The sequence below is a fragment of the Cupressus sempervirens genome, chromosome 3 (assembly GCF_028749045.1).
Source record: "Cupressus sempervirens isolate cs-2001-9-10 chromosome 3, ASM2874904v1, whole genome shotgun sequence".
NCBI lineage: Eukaryota > Viridiplantae > Streptophyta > Pinopsida > Cupressales > Cupressaceae > Cupressus > Cupressus sempervirens.
Window position 1 is genome coordinate 589,555,254 of NC_143120.1, and position 21,737 is coordinate 589,576,990.

The 21,737-nt window shown below is 40.6% G+C and overlaps 1 protein-coding gene across 1 annotated transcript in view; it reads right to left on the reverse strand.

Annotated features, from left to right (window-relative positions):
• Positions 1–21,737, reverse strand: part of LOC149568044 (NOL1/NOP2/sun family protein / antitermination NusB domain-containing protein) — a 242,001-nt gene that overhangs the window by 160,135 nt on the left and 60,129 nt on the right. Inside the window, exons 5-6 of the mRNA XM_089821052.1 lie at positions 10,916–10,999; positions 10,706–10,792 (exon numbers count right to left, since the gene is read on the reverse strand). Coding sequence (XP_089677178.1) covers positions 10,706–10,792; positions 10,916–10,999 — 171 coding nt within the window. The remainder of the gene's footprint in view (positions 1–10,705; positions 10,793–10,915; positions 11,000–21,737) is intronic.

Sequence of the window (21,737 nt, forward strand, 5' to 3'; positions counted from 1 at the left end):
ACTGGTGAGGGATAACTAGAATCCAGTACTAAAAGCAGTGGCATTTAAAATATTCTTGGAATACAAAGATGTATTCACTTGGACATATAAGGATTTGAAAGGAGTTCCGTCGGAGCTATGTGTTCATCGCATCTCACTAGTCAAAGGTGCGGGGCCCGTACGGAAGCAACCTTACAGGATGAATAAAAATTATGCGGCGCGTGTTACAAAAGAAATTAACCGAATGTTGGAGGCTGGTATTATCTTTAAGGTCCAAACAAGTGAATGGGTGTCACCAATAGTCATATCCCTGAAAAAGGATACCACCCAAATCAGAATATGTGTTGACTTCAGATGTCTCAATGTAGTAACAATCAAGGACCCCTTCCTGATACCATTCACAGACAACATATTGGAGGAGGTAGCTGGACATGAGATTTATTCATTTATGGAGGGGTTCTTGGGATATAATCAAATTTGCATAGCAGAAGAGGACAAGCTAAAAACGACATTTGTGGTAGAAGACAGGGTGTACGCATATAACAAAATGCCATTCGGCCTGTGCAACGCGCCGGCTACGTTCGAAAGAATCATACTACACATATTCGACAAAATGTCTGTCAAAAATTTCAAAGCATTCCCGGATGACCGGTCCGTATTCAGCACCGAAGACAAACATCTAGTTGTGTTGGGCGAATGCATGGAAAGATGTCAAAGGGCGCGCCTCGCTTTTAATCCAAAGAAATGTAGACTCATGGTCCCGTAGGGAAAATTACTCGAACATATAGTCTGCAAGGAGGGATTGAAAACAGATCCAAACAAAGTCAAAGTGATAATGGAAATGCAACCATCTACAAATGTAACAGAGGTAAAGTCATTCCTGGGACACATAGGCTATTATAGAAGATTCATCAAAAACTTTGCCAAAGTACCATACCCACTGGACAGGTTAACATGCAAAGGGGAATCGTTCAAACAAGAGAAAGAACAGGATGAGTCATTTGAAGGGTTGAAGGTACGATTGGCCATAGCACCTATCTTGGCGTACCCAGATTGGATCAAAGAATTCCATGTTCACGTCGATGCATCCAATTGTGCAATAGGAGCAACTTTGGCGCAGACAAGAAACCACGAGTTAGATCACCCGATATATTTTGCCAACCGACTACTGTCAAAAGCAAAACAGAAATAGACAACTGAACAGGAAGCCTTAGGAATGGTTTATGCAGTGCAGAAGTTCTAACATTACTTGTTGGCGACACCGTTCGTGTTTTATCTGGACCATCAGGCTCTGTTGTACCTGGTGAAAAAACCTGTCATCCAATGAAGAATCAGTTGGAGGCTACTTTTGTTCCAGGAATTCACCTTCAAGATCATTGTACGACCTGGGAAGCATCATGTCAGTGCAGACCATCTGTCACGAATTAAAACAGGTGAACCGATGGACAGAGTGAATGATGATTTCCCTGATGCACAGTTATTTCAAATTGCAATACTACCAATATGGTATACGAGTGTTGGGGAGTACCTTTCCACGAGACAGCCACCGAAGGATATGCCACAAAATGAAAGGCAAAAATTAATAATAAGGAGCCGTACATTTCAATTGATTAATGGATTACTATACAAAATGGGGCCTGATCACATCCTACGATGCTGTGTGTTAAGAGGAGGAAATACCGAGAGTGTTGAAGGAAGCACATGAGGGTCCAGCAGGCGGACATATGGGACCTGATACCATAGGGCAGAAAATAGTGTTCGTAGGACTATGGTGGCCAACAGTGTGCAATGATGCATGTGAATGGGTCATCGAGTGTGACACTTGCCAAAGGGTCGGAAAACCACTAAAGAGAGATTTTATGCTACTTCACCCCTCACATGCACAAGAATTATTCAAACAATGGGGATGGGATTTCGTGGGACCCCTGAGGGTAAGTCGAAGGCACCGATGTCGATATATACTCGTAGCTACGAAATACTTAACGAAGTGGGTGGAAGCACGGGCTCTACCCAATAACTCAGCGGTCAGCACAACAAAATTCATATATGAACAAATAATCACTCAGTATGGGATTCCACTTCAGATAGCGAGTGACTGTGGAGGGCATTTTGTCAATCACGTCATTAAACTGTTAACGACAGAATTTAAGATATATCACTCTCTATCAAGCCCGTACTACCCAAGAGCAAACGGACAGGCTGAGGCTACGAACAAGATTATGGTAGCAATCATCTACAAGTCATGTGCGGTCGAAGGTGAAGAATGGGAGGAAAAGCTGCCCTCTGCCCTCTAGGCATATCACACGGCATACAAGGTGACAACGAGACATACACCGTTCCAGTCAATGTTTAGACAATAGGCGGTGGTGCTAGCAGAATTTATGATACTGAGTCTGAGGATCATGCTGGGGAATAAGTTGGCCGACATGGAAAGCCTGAGGGAAAGGTTGCATAATCTGAACAAACTCAAGGAGAAGCGGCTGTTGGCACAATGGGCCACAGAGGTGACACAGAACAGGCGCAAAGCATGGCATGATAAACACCTGAAACTAAACAAATTCTAATCAGGACAGCTGGTGTTGAAGTATGATGGACGAAACGAAATCAGACCAGGCAAATTTAAAGTCAAACTGGTCAAGCCATACCAAATCCAAGAAGTAGGTGGCAACGGAGCAATAAAGTTATGGACATTGCATGGGCAGGAAATTCCGAAAACAATGAACAGTTCCAAGTTGAAAATATATCATGCGCGACCTGTTCTGCCGTCAGCAATTAGCGAGTAGTAAAATTCATTAAAAAAAATGGAAAAAAAAAATTTTAAAAAAAATTGGAGAAAAAAAGAGGGAGAAAAAAAATGTTTTTAGTCACCGTACGGCAAAGAGAGCATACTACTAACCACCATATAGCAAAGGAGAGGAGAAAATTTTAAAAACCGTACAAAGTATGATAGGAAGGCAGTCCATGCATCTCAGAATAGGATCGTACGGCATTTTAGAGCCCCTCATGTTTGTATGAAACACAATCAAGGAGTAGCAATACGTCGTACGGCCCTATTAGTGTTCCACCGTACGGAAAATTGGGAGGACGGCAGTGACGCCAATACAGTATAGCATCAGCTAGCAATCACTATATGGCAATTCTATAGCATCTAGTAGGCACCGTACGACATTCCAAATGCTTCCAATACAAGGAAAACAGGGGTAAAGTATACGGCAGTCACCGTACAGCCAAACGCAAGGCCATTTTATACTGTATATTAGGCATCATATGGTACGGCGTAGTTTGTGTCTGAGGTTAAGCTATGGTATGCCCGTATGGTCCCTTCTACAACATCATGGTGGTGTAGTAATTCAGGGCTTCATTCAGCCACTCATCTAGTCACCCAATGTTGTGATTTGATTCCTACTCAACCACCACCATCAATTTGGGCTCCTCTGGCTATAGCATACTGGGTTTAACAATTCATACGGCAATTCCTTGCAACAAACCGTACGCCATTCTAGTTCGTGTATGATCAGTGTGGTTTTCTAAATGTCTTTACATTGTCTATACGCCATGCTCCCAGTACAGCGATTGCACTTCTATTTTCCCTGTACGGCATAGAAGATAATAAATTGCAATCAAGCAGAAGCTCATACAGCTGTCTGAGTATTTCTGGAGCAAGGGTAAAAAAGGAAAGGCCATACGGCCAGTCAAATGAACTAACCTAAACAAATTAAAGCAAAAGTATGAAGTCTATATCATTCAGCTGTGCAAGTGAGGGATTGTTTAACTTTCATCCATAAAGCTTGAGGAAGGTTGTACGGACTCTAGGGAAGGAAAATAATGTGTAGAGAAATAACTAACCTAAGAATAAATGGAGTCCGCAGGCAAGAGAAAGTGGAAAAAAAGAGTTAGAAAAATCTACATCTGGGAAGGGCATGAAAATGTCAACAAGTAACCAAAGTGAAGGCACCAGTAGCAGCAGCAAGCAGAAGCGTAAGGCACAGGCACCTACAACCACTAAGATCACACCATAAAATATAGCATTTGAAGGATTGAGCGGTATGGACTGTAGAAAGTGGTGGCAGGAAAATCCTAACAACCATCCAGTAAAAGCCAGCATCAAAAAGGCACAGGTGGAAGGGGTGACTCGGATGCTTTTTTTTGCATTCGAGAATACGAGGGTTTCCTACGCGCCATGATTGAGACTTATTGTAGGGTCTCTCAGAAAAGCACATTTGAGTACTTGGGAAGAGACCTGGTAGTCTCATTCAAAGCAGCGGATTTCACACGGGTGTTTGGCATGCTAGGACCACAGGGAAAGAAGGTACAACCTAAGAAGATATCCACAGAGGTAAAAATGTTTTTGATTAGGTTGGTATGCAGAGATATGGCTGAAGTAGAACAAGAAGTATTGGCTGAGACAGCAAAAGGGAGGGGATTGAAGAAAACAGACATCCAGGAGGGACCATGGCGATGCCTGATGGATTTGGTAAAGAGCAGACTTACGGGATCAAGTAGGGCATTTGATATTTCCTTTCTGCAGGTATCCATGATGAACAACATAATGAATGGGAAGGCGTATGATTGGGCATCTGTGCTGGTTGAACGTATGCATGAATTAATGACACTCTAGCATAAGACATTTTATATGCTACATTATGCCATAGGTCTCTTTCTTGATGCTATAGCGTGGATGATTCCAGAAGATAGGTTGGAGGCGAGACCTAGACCATTAGCTCTGGGGGAACCTACTATCATGCAGTGAAAACGCTTAGATTTAGCCATTGGGCAAAAGGGCTCTACAGGGTAGAAGAGACCCTGACTAGATACAAGAGGTGATACAGACAACGGACGACAAGAGACATCTTCCGAGTAGAATAGCATGGGAGAGGAGGAAGGGGAAGATGATGATGAAGAGGTTGAGATTGTCGCAACCACTCCCTTATTATTTCTGTGCCCTACACTATCTGCCACTTCCTACCTAGTCCCAACAGGTCTACACATGGCACATATACCAGGGTTTGGACAAACATGACAGCCAATAGTGATGACTGCAGCACCACAACAGGCAGTTAGAGTAGCAACACCCTGGCAACACGGGGTAAGGCCTCCCCCAATCCGACCAGCAGTCGGGTTTGCCATAGGGTTTGCACGGGTGGCACAACCCGTCAACCAAGAGAGTATACCCACTCCTACTGAAGCACTTTTGGTAGCAAAAACAGTGGCACTTGCCGAAGCACAACCAACAGCAGAATCTGTGGCACCTACAGTAGAGAGTGTACCGGAGGAGAGAGAGGAGACTACCATGGAGGTACCTGAACTACCAGTACCAAATATAGCGGAGAGCCAAAATACGCCCGGTGTGCACTTGGATATAGTGGGTTCAGATGCAGTAGCTACGGTGGATGCAGCACTCTTAGCGTTACCTGAGCATGATAGGGAGAGTAGAGCTCAAAGGTTGAATACTTACTTGAGTACGCAATTCCATCGTACTCCAATACCTCGAATGGAAAATATGCACACCTACGCGGGACGAAATTCTGGAGGAAGACACTCAGCAGGCACAAGTAGCAGAGCCAGTACAGGATGTGGGATCGTCACATAGTGTTGTGGAGCGTATGGCAGAAGCAGTAGAGAGGGCTATGGGTGTGCAACAAGAACATCCAGTAGTGTGGGAGATAGGGATGAGAGAGGCATTTCTTGCTGATGCAGCAGCTCTAGCGACTCAGGCTCGCCAGGTGTTAGCTTCAACAGAGACTTAGGCATTGGACTCAGTAGTGAAGGAGTTGGAGGGAGTCATATCTTTTATGAGTTTAGGATGCCCAGCTGCCTTTACAATTTTTTTTGAGGAAGGGGGATGGCTGGATGTGGAGACTATAGAGATGTGACAAGACTGGGCTACGATGAGAGATCTTGGGATGGAGAGCCGAGTAGAGGCTCTGACTCACGAGATAGTGAAGTTATACAGCGAGACGTATTAGACTCTTCAAAGAAGTCACGCAAATCAGGTAGCAGCTAATAGGGCTCGGGAGGAGTCAGCTGTGAGGTTAGCCTCAAAGAGGGCCGCCTAGGAATCCGAGAGGACAGCCCTGTTAGACAGACAGAATCAGCTACAAAAGTTGGCAGCAGAAAAGGAACAAGTGGCAGCAGGAAAGGAGAAAGAGTTGGGAGAAATTGCAGAGATGATACAGTCAACTTTAAAGCTCCAAATGGAGGTAGAGGCAGAACTGAAGGTTAGGAAAGAGCAAGTCTCCAAGCTACGGGCAGAGGTGAACGAGTTGAGGGCAGGACGGCTACTACGCCAAGGACGCATCCCTCTGTTTAGTATTTATGTATTGATGTACCTTGGTTATTTTGAGTTTTGTTGTATTGTCGTCCAAAGATGACTTTTCTTTTTTGGGGGATGATGTTGTCAGTAAAATTGTAAAGCAGCCGACAAGCCCATTCGCGAAGGTTCTTGTTATGTAGCCGACGGGCCCTTCGGGAAGGTTATTGTTATGTAGCCAACGGATCCCTTCGGGAAGGTTCTTTGGGAAGTATATGTACACCATCCAAGATCATTGTAATCATCATTGTAAGCATTATGTAATCTCTTCGACATATATGCAAATAATAAAACGAGTACTGTTGTTACATGTTCTTGTCTATTGTTTGTATGCATTAAACTGTTTACCCCGTACGGTAAACATTTTACACCTTAATTTACATTTTCTTAGTTTTGTAATGTTTTACACTAAGATATTGATACATGCTAGTTTTGCCCCGATGCTGGTGCGGATGCACAAGGATGCATGGATGTTTGTGGAAGCGTCATGGAGGTGGGCAAAAAGCACGACTTCTGCCTACAGGTTCTCATGAGATGCCTGGAAAAGCATCCATCAACCATCTATCACGCATCCAGCTGAATCCATAGAGCATCTAGGATTTTTAGGCGCCAAGTCACTTAAGTAACACAATATAATGTGTGTTATTTTAGTTTTTTTAATTATTATTTTTCTCCTTTTTGCCCCAAAACTGTAAAATGGCCCTAATGTAGGCCATTCATTGCTCATTCCTCTCATTTTGTTTACAGCTAGCTCTCTTCTCATTTGGTCTCCATTTTGGCATTTTGAAAGCAAGGTCATTATTCCTGAAGAGGATCATTTGTAGGGTGTCTAATAGCTTCTACAAAGGATGTCTATGCATTTAAGGTAAGTATTTGATCCATTTCATGAGCTTTGTTTGGGATTTTTTTTTTAGATGTTCATGAATTTTTCAAGTTTTGAAAGAATTTTTCCGATTTTTTTTCATTTTTTTAGAAAGAAATGAAAGAACAAGTTTAGCTATCCTTTTTTAGTATTTTTGTATCGTATATTTGCACTTGTATTTTTATGTTCATAGTTTATTTAAATATTTCTAATTTAATTTATTTTTCTTACTAGATTCATAGTTTCTATTGTGCAAGAATGGCCACTATTGGTAGTCAAAGTTCAGCAGCGGGGCAAGTTGAACGAAGGGATAACTTCAATATTGATGTGGCATCTCCATTATGGAGACACATGACAAGATTATCACAAGATTCAGTAGGTGGGTCATGCATTTGGAAATGCAATTTATGTCCAAATGCAATTTATGTCATAATAGTAAACCATTCAACAGTTCATTTTCTCAGATCAAAGCTCATTTTATGGGCCCTACTGGTAAAGGAATAACGTTGTGCAAGAGAAGCAAAGGTGAAAAAAGGATGAGCGATGCACAGTTAGCCAGATTTATAGAAAAGCTATAAGTTGTTGATCATTTAGTGAGCAAATCAAAAACAAGTTTTTACAAACCTTCATCCACAAAGAGAAAAGTGAATGTGCCCACTGACCCTGTTGCATCCTCCAAACATCCATTCTTGGAAGTGGAAGAGGAAGACAAAGAACTGGGAGAAGAAGAGGAAGACCAAGCATTCAAAATGGAGGCAAGAGAGATTGTTGATGAAGCAATTGCGCATTACCTTTACTCCAATGGTCTTCCTTTCAATTTGGTCAAATGCCCATATTGGAAGGAAATGGTTACAGTCATCCTTAGAGCGCCAACTGATTACATTAGCCCCAGGTATGAAAAGGTGCATGCTATTCTTTTGTAAAAAGAAAAAATTCCTATAGACAAAGCTCTTCAACCAATTAGGACATCTCAGAAAACTTTCAGCCTAAAAACTATCTCATGGATGGCAAGACACAAGAAATCAACCATTGATAAATGTGATTGCAATGTCCCCCAAAGAAGCAATGTTTTTGAGGGCTATTGATTGTGAAAGACAAGTTAAAGATTCACAATTCATTTCTAGAATTCTCATTGAGGCAATAGAGATGGTGGCTAGTGAGAATGTTGTCCAGGAGATCACAAATAATGCCAAGAATTGCAGCGGTGTAGGTGCTTTGGTTAAGTTTCGATACGACCATATTTTTTGGACACCATGCACCGTACACTCTCTCAACTTGGTCATGCAACGAATTGGTACCCAAATACATTGGGTGAAGCAAATATACCAAGAGGGAGAGGAGATACAAATGTTTGTGACAAACCACATGTCACTGTCTATATTCAAATCATCCTCCAAGTTGGAGTTGCTGAAGGTAAATTTAAAATTGTAATTACTTAGTCTCATTTATTTATTTTGAATAAGTTTTATATTCATGTTCAATTATCAAATTATTTCTTGTTTATAACTTTTCTTTAGATTTTCTATCATATTGTCAACTTGCTTAGCTTGTTGACACTAGATTTGCATCTCATACTTTTTTTATGAAACGACTCCTCAAGGTGTGATCAGCATTGAGTCAAATGGTTCTTTGTAACCAATGGGTTGTATGGAAAGCTTCAAATTCAGAGAGAGACTCGAAGGTCAAGGGTGGGGTCTTGGATGAGCATAGGTGGGCTCGTGTGCAACTTGTTTTAGATTTCAAAGAGCCTATCCTGAGTCATGACTATGCTACACTTTGCCAATACAGATGCACCTTGCTTGGGGGATGTGTACGATGGCATGGACACCAGGGTAGAAAAGGTAAAGCTTTCCATACAAGCACATGAGACTAACCCCAAAGAATGGGAAGCCTTGTGCAAAAAGGTGGAGGCAATCATTCATCATCGTTGGGAGAAGATGACTACCCCATTGCACCTCCTTGCATAAGCCTTATCTCCAAGGTACTATAGCTAGGAAATATTGGCTATGCCTAACAGAATTGCACCATATGCAGATAAAGTAGTTGCTACTAGGTGCTACATTGCATTTGCAAGACTCTTCCCAGATGATGAAATGCACAAAAAGGTGAGGCTAGAATTTGGCTTATTTGCTTCAGGATCAAAACTTACACCATATGCAATAAAAGACCAAAATGACATGGAAGCTATCACATGGTGGTACATGTATGGTCAAACATTCAAGAATCTACAACCTCTTGCAATTAAGATCCTCACAAGTTTTCATTTTTTTTTTTTTTTAATTTAGCAATTGTATTCTACACTTTAGTGTTTAACATTCTTTAATTTGGTTTTCATTTGTATGTTTAATTTTTATAAACACTATCCAGGTTGCAAGTTCTTATGCTGAATGGAATTGGAGTACATACTCCTATATCTATTTAGTGAAATATAGCCAGTTGGGCTCAAAGAAAGCTGAGGACTTGGTTTATATACAAACCAACTTGCGTCTTTTTTCACGTAAGGAGGATGGATACAAGGAAGGGTCAACCAAGCTTTGGGATGTAGCCTCTGAATGTGCAAACTTGGATGCAACACTTCAGGATCTTATTGTGATGAAAAATGATGATGTTCATAACACCATAGCATGTGCATCTAGCACAATTCGAACCATGTTTGGTTCAAATGAACTTGCAAGTGTTGCAGCAGAAGGAAATTATGAGAATGTGGATTTTTTGAGAATTCTTATGATTCTGATTGATTGATTTTGATTTGTGAATCTTGAGCCTTGACTCTTGATTAATCAATATTGAACCATAAACTATGTTTTGATTTTGTAATTCGAATTGCATTAGAATCTTGAACTTGAGTAATTTACTAATTAGACATTATTGTTTTTTCAATTTGAATATGCTAATTGCTATGGAATGGTTTATTTTTGTATATTTCTTGCATTTCTTTGCATACATAAATTATAGTATACCTATAAATATATATATGAACGCACCCAAACGCATCCAAAATCCATCAGCACCCTGCACCCACATCAGCATCAGAACCAGCATCGGTAACTTAGGTTTTACATATTAATGTATTTTCCTCTTCTTGATTAGGAATACAAAGCATTCTAGAGTATCCTCTGAAAATGCTAATACAAAAATCTATACACAATTTTCTACTAGATACTCTGTAATTCATTTTAACCGTGGAAATATTGTCATTATACTATCAACTAACAGCCATTTTAAATGTTCGCTGTGTTTTCTGGGCAGATTGTGTTTCTGTTTTTAAATCAACATTTTGGATCACACTCTGTGATCCATCACTAGGATGATAGAGCTAAAGGAGAAAAATGAATAAAATAACCATTTTAAATATCTTCTTAGGTCTCTAAAATCATTTCTTGCTGGTAAATTTATGCATGTTATCGTGAATAAAGTTAGATCTAGTTTAAATATAAAACATAAAGCAAACCAAATGAAAGAACTAGAAAAGATCAAAAATAAACAGAATCTAGCATCATGAAGGATATAAACAAATCAAAATTTAAAAAATAATTTAAAAGGTTTAGACTTACAACTGGATGTGAATATATTACTCCAAGGGCACGTGCCTTTGAGCGGGAATCACCTTCCACTGCTGGTAGGGGAAGTGTATCATTTTCCTGAAACAACCTATTCAATGATTAACAAATATATAGAATGTCTATAATAAGATAAAATAATTGTTAAAATGTTCAACAAAGTTCAAAATGTTCTTGCCATTTGTCCATTAAGACAAAAAATACCTTACAAGAAGCTATCTTTCGGAGAATTCCATTAACCATGTTACCAGCACCAATTCTCAGTGCTGCTTTTGCAAGTGTCACATTCTGTAACATCACAAGCAAGAATTGGGATAAGAACATAGGCATATAAAAGCTGATTGAAGAGAACAAATAATTTAACATAATGTTCACAAGAAAGAGTTTATATTGGTTAATACCAGAAAAACAAGAATGAATACCATATTGGAAATTTCTACCGTTCCCAAAACATCATTCTCAAGAAGGTACCTAGATCACCTAGCATAGCTAATAGTAATAGAATTCAAAAACCGACACATTATACAAGACAAATAAATTATAAAAATATAATAATATCCATTATATCAAGAAGACATTTTAATGCAATCTTGAAATACTAATATTTAATAAGGTTGTGAATGTAAAGAGCTTGATTATTTAAAATTATCTATCGAAAGTAAATCATAAAGATACTATAATTTAATTAATTTAACAAAGTATTAAAATGGCTCAATTGCGGTTGATTGAAAAATTAATAGAATCACTTCATTATTATTTCCCTATGCTCAAATTAGATTAAAATAATAGAAAAAAATAGACACAAGAAAGGAAAATGAAGAGACAACCAAAGGCAAGGCCAAAAATCTCTAAGATGTAAGGTAAAGGTCTCAGAGGATGTGGTTGTTGCAGCCTTAGCACATTATGATGACTCTAGACCATTGATGACCTCTACTAGAAGGCTTGGATCGAAAGGAGATAGAATAGCATGAAAGGGGACTCTTATTTTGCAGAATCGCAAGTGGTCAAAGTAGCTCTTGGATAAATGGAATCTGACTATATGTATTTTCTTTTAGACAGGGATTATATTTTTTAGGTTGCTGAAATGTATGCTGATAAATTGAAGGGAAGCAAGGATGAGGTCAGCAAACTCATCATGAAGCTTAAAGACATTTGGGAGACATTGTGCCATGTCCCCTATTTTCCTCAAATAGAATTTGATAATAATAATAATTAAATTTATTGTTGAGTACCAGAATTTGGACCCGATACTAAATTGAATGACTTCAGTAATCCTGGTATAACATAGGAATCACTTCTACGTGAGAGAGGCAATGAAGTGAGACCTCCGGTTTCTAGGCCAGTTCCTATCAGATGCTTCACTTAAAACCTAAAAACTTATGAGGGAAGAGATAGAAAGATATGGAAAAGCAAAACAAAACCTATGGTGATTGCACCTAAAGTTTGAACTGATGACATTCAGATAAACTCTAACATTTGAAATCCAAAAAATCAATAATAGATTCACAAAACTTGCCTCTGTGATGCATGCACATCAGTGTTTTGCAGAAAAGTTTAAACGCATACTTGCCCAATAAAGGAAAAGATAACTTTCACAATAATGAACCTATGACATTCATGTAGCATAATCTACAACCTGCACATTGCACTCTTTATAGAATAGGCTTTATAGAATAGGCATAACAGTGAGATAAAACTGAAGGAAAAGAAGAATTTCACTAACAGCTTGATCCATTCACACTAATACACAACTCCATAATTAGCAAGAAGGTGATAAAACTCATCAAAAATTGTCTCCAAGATGGCGACAATTGCAAAATGGCGACAATGTTCGGATGGAAAACTAAGTCTGCTGTATTTTTTTTTTTTTAATTGAAAAAAAAAAAAAAAAGTGAAAAGTCACCGTACAAATTTTGGAAACCCAGCCACCATACGGATCTTCAAGCCAAGTTACTGTACAGTTTTATTAGAAGCTTGTCCACCGTATGGATTTTGATATTTAATTGCAAGACCACTGTACGGATTTCTAGCATGGTGTATGGACTTTCCTAGCGTACGGATTTGTTATCTTCCTAGTGTACAGATTTGTTATCTAATTTTTTGACTTGCCCAGTGTACGGATTCCAATAAACCGTGTACAAATTTTGAAAGGCATTAATTCTGAACCTACACCATACAGTTTTCCTTCATTTCACTTGGCATATGGGTTCTGTAAGGTTATTAAATGGTCACCGTATGGAAATCTTATAAGCCCTGTGAGGGTACAGATTTTGGGTATGGGTTGAATCATTCAAGCCGTACGGATTTCACTTGACATTTGATTGGCATTGCAGCCGTACAGATTCCCAACAGGGAATTGAAGACTACATTTGTAATTTGCCACTCACAGAGCACTTGGCGTACGGATTTTGAGCTCCTAAGGTTGGCATACGGATTTAAAACTTAGTGCATGGTTATGCCTTCTAGTTTAGCGTAGGGTTTTCTCATGCATGCACGGATTTAAAAGTTTTTCTTTATATGTTTTTAACACAAGCTGTACATATGGATTGTCATACGGATTTCTGAAGACTAGATTCTCTAGTGGTTACCGTACGGACTTTCAAATGAATTTTATGTTGAGAAAATCATCTACTACCACCGTATGAAATCTCTAAGCCATAAGAATTCCTCATTGTTGGACGTTGTCATACAGATCTGTATGCTTGGAGAAAGGAGAGTATAATAACTAACCAAACGGTAATGGAGTCTGCAGGCAAAAGGAAGTGGAAAAAGTAACTGGAAGTCTGAAGTTGGGGAGGGCATGAACATGTCCAGTACAGGAAATCAGAATGAAGGCACCAGCAGCAAGCAAAAGCATAAGCCCCTGACACCTGCAATAGTTGAAATCACACCACAAACTATACAATTTGAGGGCTTGAGTGGAATGGACTGCAGAAAATGGTGGCAAGAAACCCCTGATATGCATCCAGTAAAAGCCAGCATCAGAAGAGCACAGGTGGAATGGGCTATTTGGATGCCTTTTTTTGCATTCAAGATTATGAAGGGTTCCTGCGCATTATGATTGAGACCTATGGCAGAGCTTCTCGGAGGAGTACATTTGAGTATTTGGACAGGGACTTGGTGGTCTAATTCAAGGCAACTGATTTCACATGAGTCTTTCGCATTCCAGGGCCGCAAGGCAAAAAGGTTCAACCGAAAAAAAATTCTAAGGAGGTAAAGCTATTTTTGATTAGACTAGTATGTGTAGATATGACTGAAGCACAGCAAGTGACATTGGTTGAGACATCGAAGCGAAGGGGTTTAAAGAAAACTGACATTCAGGAAGGACCATGGCGATGCTTGATGGACTTGGTCAAGAGCACGCTCACAGGATCATCTAGGGCATCAAATATCTCATTTTCGCAGGCATCTATGATGAAAGGAATAATGAACGAAAAAGTACATGATTGGGCGTCTGTGTTGGCTGAGCGTATGCATGAGTTCATGACTCTCCAGCATAAGACCTTCTATATGCCACACTACACCATTGGTCTCTTTCTCGATGCAGCAGCATGGATGATCCCAGAGGACGACTTAGAGGAAAAACCTAGACTACTTTCTCCCGGGGAACCTCCTATCATACGGTGGAAGCACTTGGATACAGCTATTGGGCAGAAGGGTTCTATAGGACAGAAGAGATCTCGGATAGACACAGGAGGTGATATGGACAGCGGCAATCCGTGTTGGAGCTTCAGATGGAAGCGGAGGCCAAGTTGAAGGTTCAGAAGGAGCAGGTCTACAAGCTTCAAGCTGAGCTGAGCGATCTGAGAGCACGGACCCGTCCCCCTGCCTAGTATCTTGATTCGGGTTTGAGGTCAAATTTTGTTGTATTGTCGTCTAGAGACGACTGTTCTTTTTGGGGGGCGATGATGTAATCAGTACATTATTGTAAATGAGCCGACGGGTAGATTAGTATACATTATTTGTTATGTAGCCGACTTGTGCCCGACGGGTTTCTTCGGGAACCTTCCGAAAGGCCCTTCGATGAGTATAAATAACCCCTTCGGGAAGCATTGTAATCATCATTGAAGCATAATGTAATGTTTTGGCATACGCGAATAAAGGAAGAAGTTCTATTGTTCTCATCTATTGTATGTATGCATTAATTTCTTTACCCAGCACGATAAACAACAAAAAAAAGAAAATGCATTCCAAAGAGCCTAAATAACAACAACGATAAACTACTAAATAATTAAGGAAAATAGTGTTTGTTCTAGCTAGAGCCAGCAAGGGGTATTTACAAGGGAAATAAAATGAAAAGACAACAGAAGGAAGTTGAAGAGTCACTATTTGAGCATTAAAGGAGGAAGTCCCATTCATTTCAACATGCTTGGATTATGCTTGGATTGGGATACCGTTTTCCAGTTTCCCTTGAGGAAGTCAAAGCTTTGCTTTCAGTTTCATGATCTTGAGACGGACACCTTGAGGCTCTTCTTAGTGGATTGGACGCCAACCTAGTTCAGGTTGCAGTAGATTCTAGACAAAGTTCACACAGCAAATACATGGTCTTTTTTCGTATTTCTAATCTAATTGTAATACGGTTTTTATGTCATGTCCCCTTTTTAATGACATGCTATTTTTCAATGAATTTGCCTATCATGGACTCTCATAGGCAGATGATTTTGGTGAGAGAGTCATTTTGATAATTATTTGGGGATTGGATGGTCTTATTTGCTCTTGGAGAGATGGGGTTTATCATATTTTTATTTTATGTGTTATGTAGGGCCAAAATATTATAATTTTGAATTGAGTTGCACTTTTTATTTTATAAAGTTACTTTTTATATAAAGTGCATGACAAAGGGATTTCATAAGAATATTTTACGGATACTTCTAGAAGTTCTTAGTGGCTTCTTAGGAAAGTGCATAAATAGAGTGCTTGGCCTCTCATTTGGACATCCCATGACTTGAGTTTACACTACTTTTCTCTTTGAGCATTTGTGGTGCCATCTTGGTCTGCAGATTGTCATTTGATCATTAGAAACGGAGTCTCCTAAGGATTTGCATAACTGAGGAGGTGAAATATCCTTTGAAGGGTTGCACTTTGGATGTGGTCTTCAGCCACTTCAAGTTGGGCTTATTTGGTATTTAGACATTTCCAGCAGGGTTCGATTTTCAGCCTGGACATACATTTTTCCTCATATCTCACTGTTGGCTAGAAGTTTGATTTTTATTTTCTAGGAGAATTTTCCTTGGAGCCTGGCAATTATTTCTATACCATTATCGGCACCTTTCAGCCCATTATTTATTTTTGCAAGGTGTCATACCAATCCGTACATGTACGGCTATACCTGTAGGCCGTACGGTCAGCAAGTTTGAGGGCAGGTTGGAGTTGCATTTTCATCATTTCGTCTTCAGCATTCAGTTTCCAGCATTTGCTCAATCCGAGTTCTTTCATTTCAGTTTGGAGTTGCAAGAAATTCTCAGTTACATTCAGCCAGTAAGGGTTTGTTTGTAATGTGCCATGTTGTAATGCCTTGAATTGAAAATCGCATATTATATGTAAAAGCATTTGGTTATCATTGAATGAATATATTGGCACTATTTTATATCAACTATTTGAGTAGATTTGTTGCACAACAAATTGCTTTATTCAGCATTTTACTTTCAACGGTGTATTTAGTTTGCATGCCAAGTGTTTGACAAAATTTCACAGTTCAGTATTAGTGGTTATTAGTGGCCTATTGGCAAAGGGCCATTATAGTGGTATCAGAGCGGTGTTCTTGCCATCCTGTTGGGTAAAGAATCTTTATGCATTCTTCAGCTTTTGGGTATCACAGGTATTATACACGCAGGAGAGCAGCACCTGAGGGTGAGCAGGAATTCAGAGATATGCTTACTATGGGTGAAAAGACAGTAGCAAAGTCCACCTAGACTCCCCGGGACTGATGATGATGAGGATAGAAACTTCTTCCGGGCTATGGCTACTGGACAGCAGGAGATAGTTCACTCTATACATGCATTGACTACTATGATGGAGAGAGTTGTTCAGCCGAAGAATCAGGAACAGGGTAGGGGGACACCAAAGCAAGATAACAGGAGTGTAGTAGGTTCACAGGGTGTTCCTAGGCACAGGTCATGGACTGCAAATAGGCCTACACGTCCTACATTCCTTAGAGAGGCGACCCAAGAGGCAATGGAGGATGATATGCCAAAGGACTTTCAAGATGATCTTCGAGCTGCAGATGTAGAATGGCAGGCACTACCTCCACATGTTCCTGAGTTGCTAAATTTTGATCGCTACCTAAGTCAGAGAAGAGAGCACATGAGTAGTAGGCAGAACTGGAGGCCTAGAGGAGGTCAGGACAGTGAGTTGTAGCGAGCTGCTAGCAAGCTCACCTTACCATCTTTCGACGGCAGTGGACAAATGATAGCACAAGCCTAGATCCATAAGTTAGATACATTCTTGGCATTGAGGCCTATCTCAGAGACAGATGCTATCAGGTATGCCACTTTGCATTTAGAGGGCATAGCACGTGATTGGTGGTCACATGGTATGGTTACATTGCAGCATAATTATGTGACATCCTATCAAGGTTTTGTGGATAGATTGGTAGAGCACTTTGATAAGAAAGACTCGGAGGTCTTCTTCTGTGATCTTGCACAACTGAGACAGACAGACAGTTTGGAGGTCTACATCAATGAGTTTCAGAGATTATGAGTGATGGTGCAAGATGTGTCTGAGAGGAGGTTGGTTATACTATTTACAGAGGGGTTGTTTGAACCTCTAAAGGGGTGGATCAAGGCATTTGATCCCCCTTCATTGTAGGAGGCTATGAGGAAGGCACAAAGCATGGAGCTCACAGCACTCTCCAGCAGGTTCACCTCCAAGAGCACTTCTTCATTCAAGGACAATAAGAAGTTTGATAAAAACAAGGGCAAAAAAAGTGACACCAAGGGTAAGTCTATTGCACCTTTGGATATGGAGCCACTGAATGATTTGTGCAAGAAGAAGCTGTGTTTCTACTGCAAGGGTCCCTACGACAGAGATCATGATTGTCCTATGAGGCCTAAGGGGAAGGCCAACAAGGTTATGTGGCCTTACTACGAGGGTTCAGATTCTGATAATTCTGGACATGAAGTTGATCATAGTGATGCAAAGCCCGAGGCAGAAGCAGAAGCTCCAAAGACTAAGGGGGAGCCCAAGTTGCACTTACATGAGGCACGCTTCTCTAACATTCAGCAGGAAGGATCTTTTAGACTGCATGGTGTTCTAGCACGGCAAAGAGTTATTACTTTGGTCGATACAGGTGCTACGCACAATTTCATTGATGCACGTTTTGTTGAATGTCGTGGAATTATGACTGAGGAGTTTGAGGGACTATGAGTATAGGTTGTTGATGGTTACACTCTTAAGTGTAACAGGATGGTTAGAAATTTGCCTTTACGGCTGAACAACTATGAGTTCAAGGCGGACTACCATGTTGTCAACATGGGTGATCTGGATATTGTTCATGGGATGGAGTGGTTGTGCTCATTGGAAGAGGTCACCTTCAGATTGAATGACATGGAGATTAAGTTTGAGGTAGATGGGAAGCAACACATTTTGAGAGCCATCAGGAATGGAGACATCATGATTATTTCCTTTAGACAGCTGGAGAGGGTAGCCAGACATGATAACATTGAGTGGGCAGCCATATGTACTCTCATGCCTACACAGGAGGGACAGCATAAGACAGAGTATCACCCAAACATACAGAGGTTGAGAGTGAAGTATGACAGAGTCTTCAGCGACATTCCACCTGGCAGACCACCAGACAAAGGTATTGAGCACATCATTGAGTTAGAGGAGGGTGCTAAACCTGTGATGATTACACCATATAGGCATCCTAAGAGGCTTAAGGATGAGATCAAGAAAACCATCAAGGAGCTTCTTGCGATGGGACACATCAGGCCTAGCAAGTCTCCTTTTGTTTCTTCGATTGTGATGGTGAAGAAAAAGGATGGTACATTGAGGATGTGCATTGATTATAGAGTGTTGAACAAAAGGACAATCAAGAACAAGTACCCCATTCCACAGATTGATGAGTTGATTGATGAGCTTCACGGTGCATGTTACTTCACGAAGATTGATTTGAGATCCGGCTACCATTAGATTAGAGTTAGAGAGCAAGATATTGAGAAGACTGCCTTCAAATGTCATTGCGGGCACTTTGAATTTGTGGTCATGCCATTTGGGCTGACCAATGTGCCAGCTACTTTTCAGTCCACCGTAAACAGGGTCTTCTGTCACCGGTTGAGGAAGTATGTGTTAGTCTTCTTTGACGATATTCTAATTTACAGTCAGACTTGGCAAGAGCACATGGAGCACTTGGAGACAGTTTTGGGGATCCTGTAGTCGGAGTCCTTGTACGCCAAGGAGTCCAAATGTGATTTGGGCATGACATAGCTATTGTATTTGGGTCACATCATTAGTGCAGATGGAGTAAGGATGGATCCTGATAAGATCCGTGCTATTGTGGATTGGCCTACTCTAGAGAACTTGACACAGTTGAGAGGGTTTCTTGGGTTGTGTCGTTTCTACCGCAGATTTGTCAGTGGATATTTACGTCATGCAGCTCCTATGACAGATTTGCTAAAGAAGGGAGCCTTTGTTTGGACCCTTGAGGCACAGGCTTGCTTTGAGAGATTCAAGGAGATCATGACTACGTGCTCTATGTTAGCATTGTCCAACTTCTCGAAGCCATTTGAGCTTTAGTGTGATGCATCTGGTGAGGGTATTGGTGTTGTTCTTATGCAAGACAAGCACCCGATTGCATTTGAGAGTAGGAAGCTCAATGGGCCAGAGAGATCATTTAGTATATATGACAAGGAGATGTTGGCTATTATGCATGCATTGGCTAAATTCAAGCGATATCTGGTGGGTGGTAAGTTTTGCATTAAAACTGAACACAATAGTTTGAGACATTTCCTTGGACAGAGAGATCTCAATGACAGATAGCAAAAGTGGGTTAATAAATTGTAGCCCTATGATTTTGACATCTCCTACGTGAAAGGGACTCAGAATGTGGTAGCAGATGCATTGTCATGTAGACCATATCTTAGTGCTATGATTCAAATATCAGAGGATTGGAGGCACTTGATCATTGTTGAGTATGCTAGAGATTCATGGGCATCCGGGATTATTGATGGGACAGTCGTTGATACCAGGTATACACTTGTGGATGATTTGATTATCTACAAGAACAAGATATTCTTAGTCCCGGGATCGAAGATGAAGCGTATTGTTATGAGAGCACTTCATGATTCACCTACAGCTGGACATCCTGGATACTTCAAAAGGTACAGGCAGGTACAGGAGCAGTCCACATGGAAAGGGCTCAAGGCAAATGTGTTGCAATATGTTAGAGAGTGCCCTGTTTGTCAGCAGAACAAACAAGAGCACACCTTTCCAGCAGGGCTCCTACAGCCACTTCCCATTCCTAACAGAAAGTGGGAGTGTATATCCATCCATTTCATTAGGGGCTTGCCTAAGGCGCAAGGGTGAGATTGCATCTATGTGATGGCAGACAAGTTGACGAAGTATGCACACTTCTTACCCATCACTACTACTTAGACGACAGTGCAGGTGGCTGAAGTTTTTTTCAAGGAGATTTTCAGACTACATGGGATTCCTCGGAGCATAGTGAGTGACAGGGACAGCAGGTTCTTGAGTCATTTTTGGCAAGAGGTGTTCCGTTTATGTGGCACGGAGTTCATACCTAGCACCAGTTACCACCCGCAGACTGATGGGCAGACAGAGATAGTAAATAAGTAGGTGGAGGGATATTTGAGGAACTACATAGCTAGTCAACAGAAAGCATGGGTTAGATGGATTTATTTATGTGAGTATTGCTATAATACTACCTATCACATTTCTATTTAGATGACTCCTTTCAAAGCACTATATGGCTATAATGCACCAAGCTTTGTTGATTTGCTTATGAGTGATGTTAGAGTTCGTGTTGGAGATTTGCTTCAGGAGAGCAAGGCTATTGTTGATGCTCTCAAAGATAATATTGCCAAAGCATAAAATCAGCATAAGCAGTATGCAGATCAGAAGAGGACAGAGAGGAATTTTGAAGTTGGTGACATGGTTTACCTCATGCTGCAGCCTTACCGACAATCTACTCTCAGGAAGAGGGGGTCAGAGAAGCTTAAGCCTAGATACTATGGCCCTTTCAGGATTATCATGCGGATAAATGAGATGGCTTATGAGCTTGAGCTTCCAACAGATAGCAAGGTGCACAATGTTTTCCCTGTGTCATGGCTCAAGAAGGCATTAGGTCAGCATGTTGTGCCTTCAGCAGTTCTACTTCCATTGGATGATGAAGGAAAATTAGCTCTTGTTCCCGAGTGCATCATTGATAGCAGAGAGAGACAGCTCCACAGGAGGACCATCAGAGAATACCTGATGAAGTGGAGAGATTTACCCGAGGAGGATGCCACATGGGAGGGAGAAGATATTTTGCAGCATCCAGCTTTGAGATTGCTTGAAGGCAAGCAATTTCAAGAGGGGTGGACTATCATGTCCCCTTTTTAGTGACAGGTTATTTTTCAGTGAATTTGCCTATCATGGACTCTCGTAGGCAAATGATTTTGGTGATTGGATGGTCTTATTTGCTCTTGGAGAGATGGGGATTATCATTTTTTTATTTTATGTGTTATGTGGGGCCAAAATATTATAATTTTGAGTTGAGTTGCACTTTTTATTTTATAAAGTTACTTTTTATATGAAGTGCATGACAAAGGGATTTCATAAGAATATTTTATGGATACTTCTAGAAGTTCTTAGTGGCTTCTTAGGAAAGTGCATAAATAGAGTGTTTGGCCTCTCATTTGGACATCCCATGACTTGAGTTTACACTACTTTTCTCTTTGAGCATCTGTGGCGCCATCTTGGTCTGCAGATTGTCATTTGATCATTAGGAACGGAGTCTCCTAAAGATTTGCATAACTAAGGAGGTGAAATATCCTTTGAAGGGTTGCACTTTGGAAGTGGTATTCAG